Genomic DNA, 24,735 nt, shown 5'->3' with positions numbered 1-24,735 from the left:
AGCAACAATAACTTCACAAACTTTATAGATAGACTGATCATAATGTAACAATTCATCGGATCCCAACAAACACAACATCGATTACATCAGATGGATCTCAATCATGTAAGGCAGCTCATGAGATCATTGTATTGAAGTACATGGGAGAGAGAGTACCAACTAGCTACTGCTAGAACCCGTAGTCCATGGGGGAACTACTCACGGAGCATGATGGAGGCGGTGGCGTCGATGGAGAAGGCTTCTGGGGGTCAATCCCCGTCCCGACAGGGTGCCGAAACAGGAACTTCTGACCCCCGAAACTATGTTTCGCGATGGCGGCGGCGCTCCTGGAGTCTTTCTGGAATATGATCTGTTGATCTAGGGTTTTCGCATCGCGAGGGAATATATAGGCGAAAAGGCGGCGTGAGGGGGTGCCCAGGGGGGCCACCCCATAGGGCGGCGCGCCCCCCCCTTGGCCGCGCCCCCATATGGTCTGGAGGCCGTGGGCCTCCCCCTGGCTTGCCCTTCTGGCTTCGTGTGTCCCTCGGAAAAATAGGAGGTTTGGCTTTTGTTTCGTCGAATTCCGAGAATATTGCCCGAACAGCTTTTCTGGAACCAAAAACAACAGAAAACAGGAACTGGCACTTCGGCATCTTGTTAATAGGTTAGTCCCGGAAAATGCATAAAAACATTATAAAGTGTGAGCAAAAGGTATTGTCATAAAACTAGCATGGAACATCAGAAATTATAGATACGTTGGAGACGTATCAAGCATCCCCAAGCTTAGTTCCTACTCGCCCTCGAGTAGGTAAACGATAAAAAGAATAATTTCTGAAGTGACATGGTACCAACATAATCTTAATCATACTATTGTAAAGCATATGAGATGAATGAAGTGACTCAAGGCAATGATCTATAGTTTGCTAACAAATAGATATTGACTAAACATATAGCAAAAACTTTTCATGAATAGTACTTTCAAGACAAGCATAAAAAAGTCTTGCATAAGAGTTAACTCATAAAACAATAAATATAAAGTAAAAGGCATTGAAGCAACACAAAGGATGATTAAGTTTCAGCAATTGCTTTCAACTTTCAACATGCATATCTCATCGATAATTGTCAACACAAAGTAATATAATAAGTGCAATAAGTAAGCATGTAAGAATCAATCAGTTGACACAAGTGTTTGCTTCTAATATAAAAAGGAGTAGGTAAACTGACTCAACTTAAAGTAAAAGAAAGGCCCTTCGCAGAGGGAAGCAGGGATTAAATCATGTGCTAGAGCTTTTTAAGTTTTGAAATCATATAGAGAGCATAAAAATAAAGTTTTGAGAGGTGTTTGTTGTTGTCAACGAATGGTAGTGGGTACTCTAACTACCTTATCAACCAGACTTTTAAGAGCAGCTCCCATGAAGGACGTTATCTCTACCAGCAAGGTAGATCATCCCTCTTCTCTTTTTTTACACATGTATTTTAGTTTCATTATTGATGACACTCCTCCCAACCTTTTGCTTACACAAGCCATGGCTAACCGAATCCTCGGGTGCCTTCCAACACTCACATACCATGGAGGAGTGTCTATTTGCAAAATTAAGTTGCTTACTGATAGATCAGGGCAAAACATGTGAAGAGAATTATTAATGAAAGTTAATTAATTGGGACTGGGCACCCCATTGCCAGCTCTTTTTGCAAAAAAATTGAATAAGCGGATGTATATGCCACTAGTCCATTGGTGAAAGTCTGTCAGAAGTAAATGACAAGGTTGAAAGATAAACACCACATACTTCCTCATGAGCTATAAAACATTGACACAAATAAGAGATAATAGCTTTTGAATTGTTTAAAGGTAGCAGATGAAGTATTTACTTGGAATGGCAGGGAATACCACATAGTAGGTAGATATGGTGGACACAAATGGCGTAGGTTTTGGCTCAAGGTTTTGGATGCACGAGAAGCACTCCCTCTCAGTACAAGGCTTTAGCTAGCAAGGTTGTTTGAAGCAAACACAAGTATGAACCGGTACAACAAAACTTACATAAGAACATATTGCAAGCATTATAAGACTCTACACTGTCTTCCTTGTTACTCAAACACTTTTACCAGAAAATATCTAGACCTTAGAGAGACCAATCACGCAAACCAAATTTCAACAAGCTCTACGGTAGTTCTCCACTAATAGGTTTAAACTACATGATGCAAGAGCTTAAACATGATCTACTTGAGAGCTCAAAACAATTGCCAAGTATCAAATTATTCAAGACAATATAAAGCATTTTCTGTTTCCAACCAAATATCAATAAGTGCTGCGGCTCTCAGCTTCGCTATGAACATGAAAAATAAAACAAAAAACACCAGTGTTCATATGAAAAAGAGGAGCGTGTCTCTCTCCCACACAAGGATTGCTAGGATCCGAATTTATTCAAACAAAAACAAAAATAAAAGCACACAGACGCTCCAAGTAAAGCACATATGATGTGGAAGAATAAAAATATAGTTTCACTAGAGATGACCTGATAAGTTGATGAAGAAGGGGATGCCTTGGGCATCCCCAAGCTTAGACGCTTGAGTCTTCTTGAAATATGCTTGGGTGAACCACGGGGGCATCCCCAAGCTTAGGCTCTTCACTCTTCTTGATCACATTATATCACCCTTCTCTCTTGACCCTTGAAAAATTCTGCCACACCAAACTTCTCATAAACTTCATTAGAGGGGTTAGTACTCAAAAAACTTTAATCCACTTTAGTTCTGTAGTGACATATTGCAAGAACTCAATAAAACATTAGCTACAGCTCTCCACGTCTAGAAAGCCTTACTTAAAGTCCAAAAGAGACAATGCAAAAAACAGAGACAGAATCTGTGAAAACAGAACAGCCAGTAAACATGAACTTTTTCGAGGTATTTCCGTTGCTCAAATCAGAAAACTCAAAACCAACGAAAGTTGCGTACATATCTGAGGATCACGCATGAATATTTTCAGAATTTTACGAGTTTCCTACAGAGAGATCAACTCAAATTCGTGACAGCTAAAAATCTGTTTCTGCGCAGAAATCCAAATCTAGCATCAACTTTCTATTAGAGACTTTACTTGGCACAACAATGCAAGAAAATAAAGATACAAAGGTATTGATACAGTAGTAACAAGCACCTTGACTCAAATATAAAAGAAAAATTGCAGAAATAAAATAATGGGTTGTCTCCCATAAGCGCCTTTCTTTAACGCATTTCAGCTAGGCGCAGAAGATTTTAATGATGCTCACATGAAAATAGAAAATGAAGCAAAAGGAGCATGAAGAAGCAAATTCAAAACACATTTAAGCCTAACCCACTTCCTATGCATAGGAATCTTGTACACAAATAAATTCATGAAGAACAAAGTGACAAGCATAGGAAGATAAAACACGAGTAACTTCAAAATTTTCAGCATGTAGAGAGGTGTTTTAGTACCATGAAAATTTGACAACCATATTTTCCTCTCTCATAATAATTTCCAGTAGCATCATGAACAAACTCAACAATATAAGTATCACATACAGCATGATTTTCATGATCTACAAACACATAATTTTTATCAAGCTCAAAAATAGTGGGATCAAAACTTTCAAACCCACTTCTTAAAAATCTATAACAAGATGATTGATCATTCTCAAGAGATATGGGACTCCTAGATAAAGTCAAGACCTCTCCAATCCCATTTTTATTAGTAGTACAATTAATATTATCAAGTAACATAGGACCATCATCTAGAGATTTATCATAAACATTTGCTAAGCAAAACTCTTTAGTACCATGCATTTCGATATGAGGCACAAACAAAGCATTATCATAAGATTTATCAAAATAGCATGGATTATCATAGATAACAGTAGCATAATTATTCTCACAAGTTTTACTCATAGGGAATATTTCAAGAGAATCCGCAGGAACATAACATTCATCCTCCTTTGGTAAGCATGGAGGACAATCAAATAGTGTAAGAGATAAAGAGTTACTCTCATTAGAAGGTTGGCATGGGTAGCTAATCCATTCTTGCTCCTTTTGTTCATCACTCTCCTCCTCTTTTTCATCCAATGAGCTTTCAGGTTCATCAGTTTCTTCTTTCACAGGTTCCTGCAAATTGTGAGTGCATTCTTGTGCATGAATAAGTCTCTCTTTATAATCAATGATATAAGGATTATTGTTGTAATGTTCTATGCAATAATCAAGGATAGAAGAGACATAATCTTTAAGGTCCTTACAAGCAACACAGGTTTCATAATTTTTAGACATGAAGGATTCTATTTCAGAAGCTCCCATAAATAAAACAAATTGTTCTACTTCTTCGAACCCAAGATGAATATAGTTATTCCAATGATAGTTCACAATTAAAACTTCTTCACTAAAGCCACATTGGAATTTAAGATGTTTAGTATCATGTTTAGAGCAACAGTTTATATCATGGCGTTTAAGCAAGATTTTAGCAATTGTATTCAATTTTTCTATAACGGCACTCATGACTTGACCCTTTCTTGATTCTCTATAATTCATATATAATTCTATAAGCTCCATACAGGTTATGGGTTCTCCCATAACAACCGTTTTTAATTTTTCGATTTTTCAAATTTTTATGGATTTTCTAGTATATAAGAAAAATAAAACAAGACAAAAACAAACTAGACAAAAATAAACTAAGCAAAATAATACTAGACAGAAATAAACTAAGCACAAATAAACTAGACAAAAGTAAACAAAGCAAAACAAAATAAAATAAAAACAGAGAGAGAGAGGTAGAGTGTACTCCTCAGGTGAACTTATGAGTAGAGCTATGCCTCCCCGGCAACGGCTCCAGAAAATAGTCTTGATAACCCACAAGTATAGGGGATCGCAACAGTCTTCGAGGGAAGTAAAACCCATATTTATTGATTCGACACAAGGGGAGACAAAGAATACTTATAAGCCTTAACAACTGAGTGGTCAATTCAGCTGCACCTGGAAAATCACTAGTAACAGGGGTGATGTGAAAGCAGCAGTAATATGAGAGCAATAGTAACAGTAACACAACAGCAGTAACAGTAACACAGAGGTGATGGCACCAAAAAATAGTTGATACTACTTCTAATGACATCTAGGACCGAGTGAGTATTTGATGATGAAAGATGGACCGGGGTTCACAGCTATCTACACTAGTGGTAACTCTCCAATAACAAGTGACAAGTGTTGGGTGAACAAATTACAGTTGGGCAATTGATAGAATTGAAATAGCATTAAGACAGAACATCAAGTCTATTAATTATGTAGGCATGTTTTCCATATATAGTCATACGTGCTCGCAATGAGAAACTTGCATAACATCTTTTGTTCTACCAGCCGGTGGCAGCCGGGCCTCTAGGGAAACTACTGGTAATTAAGGTACTCCTTTTAATAGAGCACCGGAGCAAAGCATTAACACTTGGGGAAAACATGTGATCCTCATATCTAAGCCTTCCCCTCCAGTTATCCCAGTTGCTGTCACTCTGGGGCCTCGGGTTCCGGACATAGACATGTGCAAACAACTTTTAGATACAATCTAAGCAATAATTATAGAGCTTAAATCTAAGATCATGCCACTCGTGCACTAGTGACAAGCATTAAACACAACAAGATTGCAGCAACAATAACTTCACAAACTTTATAGATAGACTGATCATAATGTAACAATTCATCGGATCCCAACAAACACAACACCGATTACATCAGATGGATCTCAATCATGTAAGGCAGCTCATGAGATCATTGTATTGAAGTACATGAGAGAGAGAGTACCAACTAGCTACTGCTAGAACCCGTAGTCCATGGGGGAACTACTCACGGAGCATGATGGAGGCAGTGGCGTCGATGGAGAAGGCTTCCGGGGGTCAATCCCCGTCCTGGCAGGGTGCCGAAACAGGAACTTCTGACCCCCGAAACTATGTTTCGCGATGGCGGCGGCGCTCCTAGAGTCTTTCTGGAATATGATCTGTTGATCTAGGGTTTTCGCGTCGCGGGGGAATATATAGGCGAAAAGGCGGCGCGAGGGGGTGCCCGGGGGGCCCACCCCATAGGGCGGCGCGCCCCCCTCCTTGGCCGCGCCCCCATATGGTCTGGAGGCCGTGGGCCTCCCCCTGGCTTGCCTTTCTGGCTCCATGTGTCCCTCGGAAAAATAGGAGGTTTGGCTTTTGTTTCGTCGAATTCCGAGAATATTGCCCGAACAGCTTTTCTGGAACCAAACACAGCAGAAAATAGGAACTGGCACTTCGGCATCTTGTTAATAGGTTAGTCCCGGAAAATGCATAAAAACATTATAAAGTGTGAGCAAAACATGTAGGTATTGTCATAAAAATAGCATGGAACATCAGAAATTATAGATACGTTGGAGACGTATCAGGATGCTTCTAGACTTGATGAACACACTTTGCGCCTGCGAGACGATGTCATTCACGCGAGGGGCCAACCGCCTAGGGAGAACCTTCGCCACAATCTTGGCGAACCCGTGAGTGAGGCTAATAGGCCTAAAATCGGTGATCTCTTCGGTCGCATCCTTCTTTGGTAGGAGAACAATGCTAGCGGTGTTCAGCCGTTGAAGATTCCTAGCGCGAAGATCGGAGAAACGGTTCATGGCCGCCATGACATCACCTTTAATAATCTCCGAACATGCCTTGAAGAACTTCCCATTGAAATCGTCCGTCCCCGAGGCCTTGTCGGATGGCATGTCCATGATGGCCTCCTTGACCTCCTTCTCCGTGAAGGCATCATCCAACCCGTCCAAGTTTGGAGAAGGGAGATTAAGAGCATCCCAATTGAAGGAGATGGAGCGGGGATTGGCGCGCCCAATGGCCGCTTTGAAGTGGGATTGGGCCACCTTTTGCTTCTCATCATGTGTAGTCACCCATCCATTATTATGACGAAGCTTTAGGATAACGTTGTTCCTCCTTCGTGTATTCACTTTCCAATGAAAGAACTTGGTATTTGCGTCACCATGACGGAGATTATTTATACTTGCCCTTTGTTTCTTCCTAGACCTCTCAAGGGCCGCCAAGCCAATCACCCTTCTTTTTAGACGGGCACGATTATCCCTTTCTTCCGGGGAGAGTTGTCTATTCTCCATGGACAACTTGGTCTTCTCGTCGTTCTTTAGATCTAGCGCGATCAGTTTCTCGGTGTGTCATTGGCATTCGTTGTTATCCGCGATGGCGTTGGCGGCCGGGGCGAGGTGGTTCTTCTGGAGCGAAGATGTTGGTCCGGAGGCGGTGATATGTCGTTCTTCTCCTATTTCATTCACGGGAGGCGGTGGATCTTGGTCCAAGACAACACGGGAACATCTCCCGGTTGACGTGCCCCATCAGTATGTGTCGCGTGTTCACCGACTCACAAAATCCTTTTGGAATGGTGCCTTTTGGATCATGCAATGATGGAGGCTTGACGTCTCTTTCAGTATCCCTTCGGCGTCTCTTCTAGTATCTGTCTCGGCGGCCGCGGGCTACGGTAGTTGCAGAAAATCCTATGAATTATTTTGTATTTCTCGATCTATTAAAATTTTATCTGCAAATTTAGAATAATTGTTTTTGTTGTCGTTTAGTTTTCGCACGTGTACCGATTAATGAAACATGTGGCTCCTCTCCAGAAAAAAAAATCTCTTTCTATAAACATGTTTTGTGTCGATGTTGTAACCATACATCAGATGCCTTCTTACCAAAGTTAGTCCAAACTCATGGATATCCCTACATGCACACACGAACAAGAAATAGAGGTCATGAGTCAAGTGAGTGACTACTCAAGAAAGGAGGGTTTGGACAGAGTGATAGGTAATTTACCATATAATGTTTTTTTCAAGAACATTTACTACTCCACAATCTTGGCTGGGTATGAAAATCATTAGCATAATACGCATGGTTTCGGTTAAGTAGAGTGTTTGCTTGCCGTATAAAAGTGCACAACGATGTACACTACACATTGCAGCTTGTTTTGCATACTAAAAGGAGTTTGTTTTTTCATTTATGCAAATGAAATTATATGGTAAAAGAAAGAAAAAATCTAGCCGTGTAGGGCCGTGTTGCCCAATGGCCAATGCAGCTCAAATGAAAGAGAAAACTGGAGAAGGGCTACCACTCTCCACTCCACACGAACCACGCCTGTACTCCATCAGCACAAGACGAGAGCCACGCCTTTGATGCCTCGCGTCGACTCCACCGCGCCGCTGTCCCTGTTCCTCCTCCAGCGCTTCCGCCGCCCCACCTCGCCGCCGCCGCCAGCCTTCTGGTCCCCCATCGCCGCTTTTACCGCGGCCACGGAGCGCGTCAGGGCTGGGACGCTCCGCCCCGAAGACGCACACCACCTGTTCGATGAATTGCTGCGCCAGGCCACCCCGGTCCCGGAGCGCTTCCTGAACGCCTTCCTGGCCGCGCTCGCCCACGCACCGGCCTCCCACGCGTGCAGAGATGGCCCCGCCCTCGCCGTGGCTCTCTTCAACCGCGTCCGCCGGGAAGAAGCTGGCCCGCGGGTGGTGCCCCCTGCAGTCCACACCTACAATATCCTCATGGACTGCTGTTGCCACCTCTGTCGCCCCAAGCTAGGGCTTGCCATCTTCGGCTGCCTCCTCAGGATGGGTCTCAAGACAAACCAGATCACCGCCAACACCTTCCTCAAGTGCCTCTGCTACGCAAAACAGACGGACGAGGCTGTGAACACGCTGCTTCACAAGATGCCCGAGTTTGGCTGTGTGCCTAATGCCGTATCATACACCACAGTTCTTAAGAGCTTATGTGACAGTACAAGGAGCCAGCAGGCGCTTGACCTGCTCAAGATGATGCCACAACGAGGTGGCTGCTCCCCCGACCTGGTGGCCTATAACACGGTCATCCACGGCTTACTTAAGGAAGGCGAAGTAAGACAGGCATACAATCTATTCGATCAAATGATACAGCGTGGGTTTGCGCCTGATGTGGTGACATATACCGCGATTATTGATTCACTGTGCAAGGCCAGAGCAGTGGACATGGCAGAGTTGATCCTTCGGCAGATGGTTGATAATGGTGTTCAACCGGATAGAGTGACATATTATACCATGATCCGTGGATATTCCTCTTTGGGCCAGCGGAAAGAGGCACGTAAAATGTTTGGAGAAATGCTAAGCCGTGGCCTTATACCAAATCAGAAATTTAAGAAATGATGCACGCATGGAGACTGGAAATAAGAAGGATGCAGATGTGGAGCATTCTGCTAAGATTGTCTTGAGTATTTATCAGTGTATCTAGATGTGCAACGTCTTCTGAAATTCCCGCTTTGATGCAGCATCATACATCACACCCTGATTCAACCTGCAAGCGGAAAAGATCGAGCATTTGGAGCTGTCAGCGATAATCACATCCAGGATAATGTAGCATGCTCCCGCAGTATTTAACATTAAAAACCTGAGGGCATGTTTAGTCGATCCCTTAAAATCAGTTAGAGGAGTAAAAAATCTACTCCTCTTCCGCTTATATTTAAGTTGGCTTCATAGGATGTTTGAGTTCGGCTCTGTGCCTTTGTGTCCTATCATACTCCACAGTTCTTAAGAGCTTATGTGACAATAGAAGGAGCCAGCAGGCGCTTGACCAGCTCAAGATGATTCCACAGTCATTGGTGGCTTATTTAAGGAAGGCAAACTAAGCAAGGCATCCAATCTATTCAATGAAATCATGCACAAAGGGGTCCTTTCTAATGTGGTGATACGTAGTTTGATGCATTGTGTAAGGCCAGAGCAATGGAGTGACATATACTAGCATGATACATGGATGTTCCACTTTGGGCCCGTGGAAACAGGCAAGTAAAATGTTCAAAGAAATGACTAGCCAGGGTCTTATACCAAATATTGGTATGTGGAATCATGGCATCCCTTCCCAAACATGGAAGAACCAGAGAAGCTGCAGATATTTTTGAGTCCATGACTGCCAACTGCCAAGGGCCACATACCTCATAATGTATGAAGTCTTTTACGGTACCTCCAATTCACTATGCGCATCCATGTTATTGGACCCAAAGGCATATATCATCCCATACTAGTAGTGATAAAAAAAAGAGTACTAAAAAGGAGTAGTTTTGCTTTGAGAGGCATGATGCCCATTACAAATCATGCACGTGTGAGGGTACTCTGGGAAAATATTAAAACAACTCAGCATAGGCAGCCCAGAAGATCTCACATGGTGCTGTTGCGATAGCCAAGGAGTTGGTTACCGAAATGATGACCAAAGTAATCCTTGTTTTAACATTGTGCTCTTCAGTTCAGTAATATACAGTCTTTGCAGAGAAAGAAGGGTTACAAATTCACACAACGTTTTCAAATTGGTAATACACATGGTCTAGAGACCTGATGTTATGACATTTAATTCATTGATTGAAGGATATTGCTTTGTCGGCGAGATGGGTAAAGCATTCGGAATAGTTCATGCCACTGTACCAACTGGAGTTGGTTCTGGTGTTGTACGTGTAATTCACTTCATGATGTCTATTCTAGAAATGTAAGAATTGATGATTGGTTGAAGCTAATCCAAGAAGTGTTGTCTAAGAGAGTTAACCTACAACCTTTACATGTAACATCATGCTGGCTGCGTTTATTTATGCTGGGACAATTGTTGCTGCAAAGAAAATGTTCATGAGATTATTATCGGAAGAACATTTCTACATATGGTATAATTCTCGGTGGTGCAGAAATAATTACACTTATGAAGCAGCCACCCTATTCCAGAAATTAGATGCAATGACAACAGTATCAGCTTTGTGGGTTGGTACTTAATGTGGGTTGTTACGCTTGCCATAAGTAGGTCGGTAATGGTTTGGGTTCTAATATCTTTCAGCTTTTTGGTTCTTAGTTTTCTTCTGTTTAAATCAGTTGAAATGGGTTGAGTTTGCTAAGTGATGTTGTCCTGAATATGGCTATAGAATTGCGGCCTTCTGGTGCTTGCTTATTGGTATTTCTTGTTCCTATATGTGAGATCTCTTATTAATTCTTTCAAGCTGACGAGTTCCTTGCGTTTATTTCAGGTGGGTATTACATTGCCCTGTGGGAGGATTGTTCCTGATTTATTAGGCTGGTTGCCTCTTCCGCTGGCTACGCAGGCAAGTTTGTCTTCTATGTTCATTTGTTTGCCTTTTCTTGTCTGCCTCCAAAATGAGAACTTTCCCACTTAATTAGAGTAAGATTGCAACATGTATCATGTATGCTTATGATTTCTTCTCCGTGCAAGTAGCGGAAGTCTGTCATGCCACTGTGATTGATAAGTATAGGCATTCACAAGCTTAAGAATATTACCAAGATGGTTAAGATAGCTATCTCAGGCTTAAAAGAAGAATACACTTGGGACATATCATTGAATTTTACCAACACAAAGTGTGCTTGCTCGATCGGCCTGTGCCAGTTTTCATCCTTCGTGTTACTATAATACTCGGCACATTTGGTCAGACCCGGCACAAAGAGGTCTCGTTTCTTTGTATTTAACAACCTCCGCGCTGAGAAGCCAGCACCCCACCTCACCACTGCGCCCACCGCGTCCCCGGGGCCGCTGCCTGGCTTGCCTGCGCCGGCGGCTGCCATCGTCTTCCCTAGCCGAGCCCGACGGCTTCAGCCGGACCACCGCACCCAGGAACCGGCAGGCCACCTCACAACCTGCACCCACCACATCCCTAGGGCTGCCGCCCCGGCTTGCCTGCTCGGGCGGCCGCGATAATCTTCCCCAGCCAAGCCCAACGGCTGTCAATACCACGCGCGAGAGGGACCTCCCCCAACACCTTTTGGCAGCGGGGGGCCGCCGCCACTGCGCCAGCAGCGATGGGTGAGCACCGGAAGGGAGGGGCGGTGAGCGGCGAGCGCCCCGGTGTCGCATGGGGAGCGACCTGTGGTTCAAAAATGGCAAAAAAAATCATTTCCAGGATAATCCACCTGTGGTTCAGGAACGTTGAATGGAAACAATTTACCAAATAATCAGATAAACGTTATCATGGTATCTTTGTAGAGTGTGGAACTTGCTAAAAAAGAGGCAAAGGATGGCATGCACAACACATGAGATGATAGAGCAGTGTGCACGTTTAGAGTGAAAAGTCATTAGCCAAGTGTTCCATTGCTAGATGATCTTGTGTACTAATCGTTTGTGCATGCAGGAATGCTGACCTTGGCTGCAGAATCGCAAATGGAGTGCTGCTCACATGTCACTGCAAATTCGTAAATTTGGAATGTCCTTGACATTGTCCCAGTAGTCACCTCCCCGTTTGCATCTTCTTGCTAGAGCAGGACAATGCGAAATATGGAGTGTTTCCAGGCTGTGCAGCCTCTGCTGGAGACCTTTAGGTAAAACCTTTATACCACGACAAGCACAAATATCTAAGCTTTTGAGAGCTGCTACATTCTGCATCCCTTCAGGCAGCGTCTTTAGGCTGCTGCAGCCCATCAGTTGAAGGTCTGTCAGATTTCTAAGACACTGGATGCTTTCTGGCAGGGACTTCAAGCTTGGGCATTCCATAATATCCAACGATTCTAGGGTGTCATGAGAGCCCAATCCTTCAGGTATAGACTCGAGTTTAGAAATGCCCCGAATATTAAATTTTTTTAGGGAGGTGAATGTAGGGAATGCCACCAAGTTTGGGCACTTCAAAATCTGCATGCATTCCACATTGTGCAGGCCCTCATCTGCTGATGGCTTCACTGAAAGTAAAGCTGTGAAGTTTTTACATCGATTAATATATAACCGTTTTAGTGAAGTCAAGCTTTGCAATTCCCCCAATGGCCAAAAGGTGAGACTATCACAGTTAAAGATAGTTAAGCATTCCAAACTGACAAAGAGTTCCCAAAAACAAAATGGTGACTGAAGGATATCTGGTTGGATGAAGAAATCACAACAACTGAGATGCAATCTCTTAATATATGTCATCTGATCACTTCTGTGTTCTTTATTATGTGGTGTTAGGCCATTGAATCCACCGAGGTTTAAGACGGTAAGAGACCCCCAGGGAATCAAGCTTTCCACCAAGATATTTTGCCTCACATCATTGTTCTGCTTACTCACAGTACGATCATTTATCATTTTTGGACTCATCAGACATTGGAGGGACAGAGATAACAACGTGGTTAAACCTGCCACTAAATCAATCTGTGCTCTTTTCCCTGCCAAGCTCAAGGACTTGAGTACAGGAACCTTAGGAAAAGTTGTCAGTTTAGGACAGGCAATAATTACCATAGTATCGAGCAATGGGAAAACAACTGATGGAACTTCGGTCCCATCATTTTCTTTCCAACTATCCAAGAGTTCCATCTTTTCTAGTAATAAGAACTTCAATTTGGGGAACATCTGTGCAGACTGATAACACCCATTCTCAACTATGAACTGGCTATTGCATAGGGTTGTCAATTTTTGCATCCCTTTCAGCTTGAGAACTTCAAGACAGGGAAGCTGCAACACAGATGGAATATCAGTACACTGTGCACACTCAGACAACGTGAGCTCCACTAGCCTGTGTAGGGTTGAATTATCAGTCCCCCACCTTGGGAACCTAGTACCCATGTATCCGTCAACTGTTAGAACTTGCAAACAGATGTGAGGTTTAAGAGCATCCAATATCTCTTCAGAAGGATATAATCGTGAATCCTCGGTGGGAAATTCTTGTTGATAAGTACTTTCCGATGCACCCCAGCACAACGTCAACTGCTCCAGATTTTGTTTACTTTCTAGGTTGGCTTCTTTTGCATCTGATTGATTAGTTACCTTAATCAAATCATATATCTGCAGCTTGCCGCCAAGTTCTAAATGTTTTAGCTCCTTGATTCCACAGCCAGGATCATTCCCAACTACATACCTAGTCAGGGTTCTCAAATAACTGAGGTGCCCAATATCAGCTGGCATACACGCTAAGCTGTTACAACCATCAAGGTATAGATGACGAAGGCTGATCATATATTTCATGCCCTCTGGTAGCCTCTGCAACCAGAAGCAGTCATTCAGCACCAATACTTGTAAATTATAAAGTGTGCATATGGAACTTGGCAATGCGCTTATGTTACTTCTTGAGAAGTCTAAATATCTCAGGTGCTTCATAAAAGCTACCTCAGTTGACAATCTCCCAGTGATGCAAGTGCCAAATACTCGCAGAGAGGTCGGGAAATAAATATCTGGCACAGAAAGATTGTAAGTATCTGTAGCAAATATACTTCGGATATTTCTGTTGTTCTGCATTACAACCTTAATCTTTGGCCATGTGAAATATACAGAATAATGTAGATGAAGCACATTCTCCGGCAACTCATTGATTTCAGTAAGCTTCTGCAAAGAAAAATATTCGCCATGACCAATATTTTGTGCAAGATCATGGAGGAGATCGTGAGTTTTGCATGTGGTCACATCAGAGTATCCATTTCCATTTGAAAAGGAATCGTGGAATCCAATTCCATTTCTGTCTGGGGATCGTGTGTGCTTAACATCCTGAAAAAATGACCTCCAAACCAGTTCTGAAAAGATGTTATTTCCAATTGTTTCCAAATCTAAGGCCCCCTCAGACAATATGAACCCATTAGCTATCCATAGATGTATCAAATCCTTTTTACTCATCTCGTAATCCTTAGGGAATACAGCACAAAAGGCAAAGCATTGTTTCATGTGAGAAGGCAAATGGTAGTAGCTCAACCTTAATGCAGGCATTATCTGGTTTTCCTCATTGAACACATCCCAAGTCTTGCTGTCCAGGAGAGCTAACCACTCTCTAACCTCTTGTTTTCTGCTCATCAAACTGCTGATAGACTTCACAGCTAATGGGACCCCACAACATTTCTTAACAATATCTTTACCAACTTCAGCAAGATCAGGAGACTCCACGACACCCAAGCTAAACGCTCTTCTTTTGAATAAAGTCCAAGCATCCTCTGGACTCAAGTGTTGTAAGCAGTGGACATCAAATGCCCCCATGATAGAAGCAACTTTCATCTGCCGAGTGGTAACGAGTACCACACTCCCCATTCCACCACAACAAAGCAATGTCCGTAGGGCATCCCATTTTTCCACTTCTTGATTCCAAACATCATCCACTACAAGAAAGTACCTCTTCCCACCCAGCTCATTCCGAAGACGCTGCTGCAGCAACTCCATGTTATCAGTCTTCGATCCACAGTCTCGTCCAATGGCTGAATCAATGATCTTCTTTGCAACATCTGCAACTATAAATGGATCAGACACACAAACCCAAACACAGACTTCAAACTGAGCCCTCACTCTTAGGTCATTGAACACTAGTTGCGCGAGAGTTGTCTTTCCCATTCCTCCTATGCCAACAACTGCGACGACCGAGAATTTCTCGCTCTCAGAAGAAAGCAACATGCGCACAATTTCCTCCCCATCTCCCTTCCTGCCAATAACTTCATCTTCATTGACATATGAGTGTGTCTGCCTGCTATCAACCACTGGTGCAGGCCGATCTCTACTGAATCCAAACTGGTTCATTTGGTTAACAAGGTCATCAATCCTTTCCACTACTTCCTGTAGTTTCTTCCCCACCTTATACTTGAAGAGCAAAGGATTATAATTCAGAGAGAAGAAAGCTCTTACACCAGTGTTGACGTCATGCCCTCGACGCAGAGCTTCACGGTGGAGCACTTCATAGTGCAGCTCATCGATGACATTGTCGGCATCGAGAGCTGCAGACTTAAGGCGGGTAATCCAACCCTTCACAGATGGCTTCTTGGGTGCCTGCTCTTCGGCGTCAGAGATGACATCGTTGATGGCGCTTAGCAAGCCACACAACCTCTTGCGGCGGCCATCGATGCCACGCATGAACGCAAGCTCCGTAAGAATGGAGTCACATGCTTTCTTCAGCAGGGTGGGTACAATCGCAGAGACCAACTCAGCCATGGGTTTGGTGCTCAGAGGTGAGAAGAGCGTACGTAGGAGAAACTGAAGCAACCCTGCAGTATCAGGTGTCTCCCGTTTTGTAAATCATTCATAAGGAAGCAGCCATCCCTCCTTGGAGGCATCGGCGGAGAGATTAGCCCTCCATCACCTCTATGCTACATAGTTGCTGTTTGCATCTGGATGAGCTCTCGGTCGGAGGCCCCGAGGGCAGAATCCGGTTGTTTCTAGGCTAGCATAGTATGGCAATTAGTTTGTGTTTTTTCTAGGTTATGTCTTTTTTGCCTGTAGTAGGCTTTTAGCAAAATATAATCAACCACAAGTGGACATGCAATCATGAAAGGGTGTAGACATCACATCATCCCTAATACTGCCAAATCTGGGCAACTTACTAGAAACATCCCTCTCACAAAGGCACCAAGAGAGAATTACAGAAGCAATACATAGTATTCAACAAAAGATGGGACCAACTTGGCAGCTTGCGCATTATATCAAATCACATCACTATGTCCAAAGCTTTTCTACAATACTAACCTGAAGAAATCATGGACAAAGTAGACTGAGACTTACACCACACTGCAGCAAGTGGTTGTAGCCATAGGCAAGGCAATGTGGAATTGTGGATAGTGGTACTATCCAAGGCAATGTAGCTCTAGAATATATTTTTTATCGGAAATGTAACTCTAGAATTATTAGAGTCAGACACTTTGGTTAAATTACAGAAGCATCAAAGGCGTGAAATTGAGAAGGAAGAGTGATACCATCAATATGCGTCGAGGCCGCGAAGGAGAGTGGATGACCGCGCCAGGCACTAGGAGGGGGCGGTGGCTTCCGCAGACCAGCCGCCGGTCATGGCAGCTCCCGACGCGGTGCTACGTTCCGCCGATCGACGCAGAGGCAGCGTGCGACGGAGCACTCCCGCCGGCGCCAGCGGCCCGTGGCGGAGACCGGATAGAGAGCCTGACCGGTGCCAGCGGTGGTGGGTTGCAGAACCCAAAACGGCAAACGGGTCTCTCATGCAGCGTCAAGACTCACTCCCACTTCATTCTGGTTCAGAAGCTGCGGCTTTTGTTTCGAGTGTCCTCCTGCTTTTTTCTGTTTTCGAATTCGGTTCTCTAAACGCTGGTTTCGTTTATGATATAAATGGAACTGGAGAGGATGTCTCCATGTGAATCTAAAAAAACGGCAAACAGGCCGATCTTCACAGCACTGCATGTTGGACCGAGCCTGAGTGAGAAGGAAGCTCAATTATAATCGGCATCCATTGCACTGGACTTGGGAGGTGCTATCCACCAAGCTGGTCGGTGCCGATCCGGTTACCGCACACCCCGCTGCCCCGCGTTACCAACTGGGCCGTAGCCCAATATCAGGTAAGCCGTTTTTTTTCATTTCTTTTTGTTTTCTGCTGTTTGTTTTCTTTTTTTAAAAGAAATCTTTTTTAAATTTGAACATTTGTCAAATTTTAATATTTATAAAATTAATAAGAAATCACTTTTAAATAATCTGAACATTTTTCAGATTTGAACAAAAATTTATTTTTTTCTATGAACAATTTCCAAATTTGAACATTTTTGAATTTGAACAAATTTTATATTTGAACAATTTTCGAATCTGAACGATTTTCATATTAGAACAATTTTCAAATTTGAACAAATTTCATATTTGAACAAATTTCGAATATGAACGATTTTCAAATTTGAACAATTTTTGAATTTGAACAGTTTTCATATTTGAACAATTTTCAAATTTTAGTAATTCTCAAATTTAAACGTTTTTAAAATTTAAACATTTTTCGTATATAGACTTTTTCAATTTGAACAAAAATAATAAACAGAAAGAAAAGAAAATAAAACAGAAAACAGAAAAACAAAATAAAAAAAGAAAAAGAGAAAACGAAAGAGAAAAAAGGGCTAGGGCCAGTACCCGACCAGGGTGTGCGGCGACCGCATCGGCATCGACCTGGTCGGTGTATAGGACTGGCCCTGGACTTGAGGCTCCAAGAAAAAAAACGGCTCTCTTCACGCAGCGTCAAGACTCACTAGTCCCACGCACACGTTACACTTTTCCCCTCCAGAGCTCTCGCCTCGCTACAGTAGATCGAGGGAGAGACTCCAAAGTTCTTGGTCTCGCCGGCGGATTCGCCGCTCCCCTTCGCCTCCGGTGGCCATGTGGGCACTGTGAGGTGGAGGGGAGCTCCGGATCTGACCGTGCGTGTACATAGTAGGTTAGGTTCCCCGGGCGGCGCTGGCGAGGTGGTGGCGGCGGCGGTGCTCTGGAGTTATGGTGCTGGTGCTCGATCCTCACCTCGGCGGCGCCCTTCGGGGCTCTGCTGGCGAGCTTTCGGCGTTGGTCTCGTGGGTGTGGTCCTGGCGAGGTGGGCTTCACCATCTTGCGAGTTTTGGTCCTCCCGGCTGCTTCCTCGTGCTTGCGTCGGTTGCTCCGTCGGCGCTGGCAAGCGTGTGGAGGACGGGGGCGGTGGTTCTGGTCTCCCAGATCCTCGGCGTCCGTGTACAGGAGTCCAGGCACCTCGTGATGTCGAGGTGTTTCTTCAGCTGCTTCCTCTTCTTCGGCACAAGCTACTGCAGGCTTTGCTGCTGGCTCCGGCCAGTTGGTCTGGCCTGACTGCCGGCGAGATGCGGGGCGTGTCCCCCGCCGATCTACGGTCAACCTTCTTCAGATCCCGGCGTCCGCGTCGGGTGGAAACTGCGGCGACTTCAACGAGGTTTATTCCTCTTCAGCATCTTTCCGGCAATACAGCTGCGGCCGGCGACGCCTCTTCTTCCGCTCCGGCGAGGTCGACGCGTTGGCTCAGGCGGTGGCAGATCTTGGATGTTCCAGAAGATCCCAAGGGCCTTTTTGTATTTTCAGTTTGTCTAGGGTTCTTTCTGAAGTTTGGGGACAGCTGTCTTTTATCTAGACAGTTCTTGTATTATCTTGTTTTCCTTTCGTAATATATTCCAGATATTAGTATCAAAAAAAAAAGAAAAAAAAAGACTCACTAGTCCCACTTCACTTCAACAAAAAAAGAAAGACTCACTCCGACTTCATGCTTGATGCGTCACCTCTACTCCACCACGCCGCCGATGTACTCCCGCCTCCTCCTCCGCCGCTCCTGCACCTCGCAGCCTTCACGCCGCTGGGATCCCGACGCCGCCCTTGCCGAGGCCACGGAGCGCGTCCGCGCCGGGACGCTCAGCCCGGAGGACGCGCACCACCTGTTCGACGAATTGCTGCACCAGGACACCCCGGCCCGCGCGCCCGTCCTGGACGGCTTCCTCGCCGCCCTCGCCCGCGCGCCGGACTCCTCCGCCTGCAGAGACGGCCGAGCGCTCGCCGTGGCCCTCTTCAACCGCGTGTGCCGAGAAGTAGCCGGCCCGCGGGTGGCGCCTCTCACAGCCCGTGCCTACAGAATCCTCATGGACTGCTGCTGCCGCGCCGGCCGCCCGGACCTGGGGCTCGCCTTCTTCGGCCGCCTCCTCAGGACGGGCCTCAAGACAAACGGCATCGACGCCTACACCCTCATCAAGTGCCTCTGCGGCGCGAAACGGGCCGACGAGGCTGTCGACGTGCTGCTCCGTAGGATGCCTGAACTCGGCTGCGCACCTGATGTCCTGTCATACTCCCTCGTTCTGAAGTTCCTATGTGACGATAGCAGGAGCCAGCGAGCGCTTGACCTGCTCCGGATGATGGTGAGACAAGGAGGTCGATGCTCCCCCAACACGGTGGCATATAGCACCGTCATCCACGGATTCTGTAAAGAAGGCAAAGTAAGTGAGGCATGCGATCTGTTCGTTGAAATGGTGCGGCAACGGGTTAAGCCTAATGTGGTCACGTATACCTCGGTTATCGATGCGTTGTGCAAGGCCAGAGCAATGGACAAGGCAGAGTCGCTCCTTCGGCACATGGTCGATAGTGGTGTTCGACCCAACAACGTGACGTATAATTCCATGATCCATGGATATTCCTCGCTGGGCTTGTGGGAAGAGGCAGTTAAAATGTTTAGAGAAATGACATGCCGGGGCGTTATACCAAATATTGCTACATGCACCTCATTCATGGTATCCCTTTGCAAGCATGGAAGAAGCAAAGAAGCTGCAGAAATTGCCCTTGCGGTGATCGAAAGTGGAATGACGGCGAGCGCTTCCACATACAGTGTAATTCTGGGAGGACTTTGTGGAGACAATTGCACTGATGAAGCAATCGTCCTGTTCCAGAAATTGGGTGCAACAAACGTGAAGCTCAATATTGCAACGTTCAATACCATGATTAATGCAATGTACAGGGCTCGGAGAAGAGAAGAAGCTAGCGATCTGTTTACCGCGATACCTGCCAACGGATTGGTACCTAATGCTTCTACTTATGAAATAATGATAACAAATCTTCTGAAACAAGGATCGATGGAAGAAGATGATCAGATGTTTTCATCAATGGAGAGGAGTGGTTGTGCTCCGACCTCTATTCTGTTAAATGATATCATCAGAATGCTGTTGGAAAAAGGTGAGATCGTCAAGGCTGGAAATTATTTGGATAAAGTTGACGGGAAGAGAATCTCACTTGAATCTTCAACTAGTTTGTTGATGATGTCTCTGTTTTCGTGTAAAGGCAAATACCAGGAGCAAATAAAATCGCTTCCTGCAAGGTATCAATTTTACACTTCAGTCAGCGACAGTTGAGTAGTTGATACATTGTGTATGAGTACAGTTCCTAGGAAGTTATAGCTGATTAGTTCCTTGTCATCTGGCCCTCCTGCTGGTATAATAAATGCAAGATACTTGCTTGTAGAAAATCAGTCTTCCATTCTTTCATTGAGTTCATATCTGTGTTTCTTTTAATCTTCGTTGGGTGAGGAAAGGTGGACCAAGTTGCATTTACAGTGATAATGGCTTCTGACTGTGAACAGGGAAGTTATGTATATACATGTGTTCTTTCCACAAGAAGCGTAGCGAATTCTAATACAATCTTTTTTACCATGTTTTATTCCAGCCAGATGAGATTGTTATAATCTCTCTAAAATAGTCAATTGTTATAATCTCTCTAAAATAGTCACTTTCCTTCTATGTACTTTGTTCTTAATATCCGCTTAGCTGTTATGGTCTATAGTGGACTGAGGCTGCATCTTCGCATAAGTGATTGCGTTTTTATTTCGATCCGCGTGTAGTCTGATAATTTCTGATATCCTGATTAAGTTCAGGTTAAGTTGCCTGGTTGGCCTGAGTAGAAAAACATGTTAGTTTATGAGATAGTGATTAAAACATAAATTCACAATGTCCTCTTGTATAAACGAGCAGCAAAAGACTACTATTGCAAATTTTCTGATGCAGAAAGACTAAAGAACTATCAGAGGATAACTCTCGGTGTTCATTTCTTTTATCTATGATGTTTAAGCCAAAACAAGCGGCAGATCAATAGTGGGTGATGCTGCTAGATTAAGAAAAAGGTTGTTCCTGTTTAATGCAAAGGTAACGTGCCTGCTTAATTTTCTCTTCCTATAAAACAGGATTTGCAATTATGAAGATTTTGTTCTTTTATTCTTTGATTTATCCTGATATTAGTAAAACCTCGCTCTGAAGGTTATGGACCCAAAAAGTTGGAGAGGAGAAGATAGTCCCAAAATATGATGGCATCCGATACTATATAGTTGGAGGTGTAGAAAGCCTGTAAAAATGTCAACAAGATAATATGACGATGGTCAACATCACTACCGTTAATTCTAGTTATAAAGGTAAGCTTGCTTAATGCAAATGGATGGTAAATAGGACTTACTGTAGAGATTATTATTCTTTTAACCTAGAAGCTCTGCATGTCTAAGTGTGGGATCAATCATTTAGCGATGTACTCTGCAATTATTTGCACTTGGTGTATATGCCAATATGAATATACATTTTTCTTTATCATTAGGGTTTCGTTGTAAACTTACTTCCTACTAATATGGCAGTGAAATGAAAAGACCATTAGGCCTGATCTTATTAAGTTTTAGAAATCTGATATTTATTTTGAACATGGGAAGAGATCATCTCCCATATCTTCCTGCAACTACATATTACTGCTGGACGGCAGCCACACTGATTTCAACGTCGACTATTTTTGTTACCAAAATCCTAGATTGTATAGAAAAACTATAGTACCTTATCTGAAGAAACCTTATTAACTCCCTAATAATTTTGTAATAAGTGATTGATAGGCACAGATGTTTTTTCGCATATCAGCCACTTAAAATTCACTCATCGAAGACATTGCTGCTCGGTAGGTGATACAAAGTGGTTGTGCAATATGGAGCAAAGGTGCTCATCTAGATCTTCTGATGATGACTTGTTCCCTAATCCAAGTACCCTACAATTAACACCTGAATGATTATTAGATGTTGTTTATGGTAAAATTAAAAATATCACGCTGGCCACCTCGAATGGCATATTGCATTTGGAAATTGTTTACTGAGATGATTATGGAGTGACGTTCGGTTCAACCAGTGAAATGCTGCTTCACAATAACATAATTTGGTCATCAGTTCATGCTTCCTTCATATCCCATGTTCTATTCATAAATTTTCCTTCTCACTACTTATCACTTGTACACTTGTAGTGCGCCTCTATTTGTATAGGCACGCTTTTTTATCATTTAGTGTTTACACTTTTCATACTACAACAGATATATTATTTTTTCTGTTTACATACTTCTTGTGATGCCTATGGTGAAATGTGCATTGTACGTGTAGTCATGCGTAGTAAGTAGTATTTTGTATGATCAAATTTACTTATATAACTTTGGATGATGATGTTACTACGTACTAATCTATCTCAGCGTCTTAAATCTTTAGTTGTTCCTGATGTACTCTAGTCAAGACCATTGCAAGTTGCAACTCATAAGCCTCGCCATTAAAGAGTTAATTTTGCGTACTCCTTACTTTAATGGTACTTCAACTCAACCCAAGCTTTGCAGCCATTCCATTATGTTCTGATTAATTTTCATGCATAAGATTGTGACTATGAATGAACATCTAAATATGCCCGTGAAATGGAACAGGGACAAGCAATATTATGCGGACAAGAACTATGTTTATCTTTTATTACCAGGTTTAGACTAGTACTGGCCGGGGGTCAAACATCTTAGCACATGCCACTTTATTTTTCACCGTTACATCGATCGGTCCATTGATGAAATAACGGTGATCCATCTATCTAGTACTAGAGCTCTTGTATTCTTCTCAAAAGGGAAAGACGCGGCTGGACGGGACGGTGGGGTAGTACGGCGGGACCTGCACATTACACATCGTTGGCAGGGTCTGGAGCGCAAACTTCCTCATCGCCTCGAACTGAGCTAGTTGTTGTGGTTGGATGAAGCTCTGGACCACCTGTTGTGGCTGAGGCTGGAAGAAGCCTTGATCCACCTGCTGCTGCTGAGGTGGGAAGAATTGTTGTTGTTGTTGTTGCATGATGATGGCCTGCACCACGCTATGTATAGCAGGATACCGGAGCTGCTTGGGAATCTGCGCCAGCTGCTGGCAACATTGTTTCTGCATCGCGTGGCAGTTCCTCTGTTGAAAGATCCACGGCCGAAGGATCGAGACAATTGCCAGTGGTTTGCATTGCTGCACGAGGAACTCTCGGCACTGGTTCAACTCTTGTTGTAGAATTGGCTGGAAAGACGGTTGTTGTTGCAGGGATGGTTGTTGTTGCTCGGGAAATTGTTGTTGTTCCTGCGGAAATGGTTGTTGCGGTTGAGGAAAGGGTTGTTGGGGTTGCGGAAATGGTTGTTGCGGTTGTGGAAATGATTCTTGTGGTTGGGGAAACAGCGGAAATGGTTGTTGGGGTTGGGGAAACAGCGGGAATGGTTGTTGTGGTTGCGGAAATGGTTGTTCTGGTTGAGGAAAGGGTTGTTGAGGTTGCGGAAATGGTTGTTGGGGTTGTGGAAATGGTTGTTGCGGTTGTGGAAACGGTTGTTGGGGTTGTGAAAATAGCGGAAACGGTTGTTGGGGTTGCGGAAATGGTTGCTGGGGTTGCGGAAACGGTTGTTGGGGTTGCGGAAATAGTGGAAATGGTTGTTGGGGTTGCGGGAATGGTTGTTGGGGTTGCGGAAACGGTTGTTGGGGTTGTGGAAACAGCGGAAACGGTTGTTGGGGTTGCGGAAATGGTTGTTGGGGTTGCGGAAACAGCGGAAACGGTTGTTGGGGTTGCGGAAACAGTGGAAACAGTTGCTTCGATTGCGGAAATGGTTGTTGAGGTTGCGAAAATGGTTGTTCGGGTCGATATTGACTTGTAGGGTTAAGCTGCACAGTGGCGTTGGCCATGGTTACCACCACGGTAAGGAGGGCAAGGATGAGGAAGGTCTTCATGATTGATTTGTGTTGACTATTGCTTGCCTGGCTTCGATGTTTTTGCTCTCTAGGGGTGTGAAGGATGGATGATGGAAGAGGATCTTCATGGTGTGGGTCTATTTATAGCTGTTGTGGCATGGTTTCTTTTTATCTTTCGATTTTATTTCCTTACAAGTGCTTGGATGCTTATCTAACTTATCATTTCTCTATGTAGTGTTTGGTGACACTAAATACAAATGTAGTTTTTGAATTGATCGTCAAAGATGTCTTGCTCTTGCACGTATCATTTGTCTCAGATGAAAGCTTGATAATTGGCAATGACTCATGTTATTCGCTTTACATGTCAAACACTGATCTAGATAGCGTCATTTTCTAAAACTAAGTTTGTAATGTTCTACATGTTAACCATATTGACATGATTTGTGTGGAACTAATTTGTAATCTTGTATGTGCTATTAAGATAGATCAGACAAGTGATATTGCCGGTTGTCTAACACAAATGCTTGATAATTGGCAGTGCTCATCTTATCCACTTTACATGTCAAACACTGATCTAGATAGTAATTTCCGAAAATAAAGTTTGTAATGTTC

The 24,735-nt window shown here is 43.8% G+C and overlaps 4 protein-coding genes across 4 annotated transcripts; 2 read left to right on the top strand and 2 right to left on the bottom strand.

The window, feature by feature from the left end:
* Nucleotides 1-8,067: 8,067 nt before the first annotated feature.
* On the top strand, nt 8,068-12,015 carry LOC127345508 (uncharacterized). The gene is made up of 2 exons (XM_051371995.2): nt 8,068-9,932; nt 10,993-12,015. Exon 1 carries the CDS (start codon nt 8,144-8,146, stop codon nt 9,140-9,142), a length of 999 nt encoding a protein of 332 aa, XP_051227955.1. The 5' UTR covers nt 8,068-8,143; the 3' UTR covers nt 9,143-9,932; nt 10,993-12,015.
* On the bottom strand, nt 11,970-15,848 carry LOC127329526 (disease resistance protein RGA2-like). The gene has a single exon (XM_071826734.1). It carries the CDS (start codon nt 15,834-15,836, stop codon nt 12,147-12,149), a length of 3,690 nt encoding a protein of 1,229 aa, XP_071682835.1. The 5' UTR covers nt 15,837-15,848; the 3' UTR covers nt 11,970-12,146.
* A 2,964-nt stretch (nt 15,849-18,812) lies between these two features.
* On the top strand, nt 18,813-20,638 carry LOC127345492 (uncharacterized). The gene has a single exon (XM_051371973.2). The coding sequence runs from the start codon at nt 18,887-18,889 to the stop codon at nt 20,504-20,506; it is 1,620 nt and encodes a 539-aa protein (XP_051227933.1). The 5' UTR covers nt 18,813-18,886; the 3' UTR covers nt 20,507-20,638.
* Nucleotides 20,639-22,865: 2,227 nt separating this feature from the next.
* Nucleotides 22,866-24,315, bottom strand: LOC127345502 (uncharacterized). The gene has a single exon (XM_051371986.2). The coding sequence runs from the start codon at nt 24,160-24,162 to the stop codon at nt 23,035-23,037; it is 1,128 nt and encodes a 375-aa protein (XP_051227946.1). The 5' UTR covers nt 24,163-24,315; the 3' UTR covers nt 22,866-23,034.
* Nucleotides 24,316-24,735: the final 420 nt, after the last annotated feature.

Source organism: Lolium perenne, chromosome 1 (genome assembly GCF_019359855.2).
Source record: "Lolium perenne isolate Kyuss_39 chromosome 1, Kyuss_2.0, whole genome shotgun sequence".
NCBI lineage: Eukaryota > Viridiplantae > Streptophyta > Magnoliopsida > Poales > Poaceae > Lolium > Lolium perenne.
The sequence above is the reverse complement of the archived record's forward strand: the minus strand, read 5'-3'. Positions and strand labels throughout refer to the sequence as shown.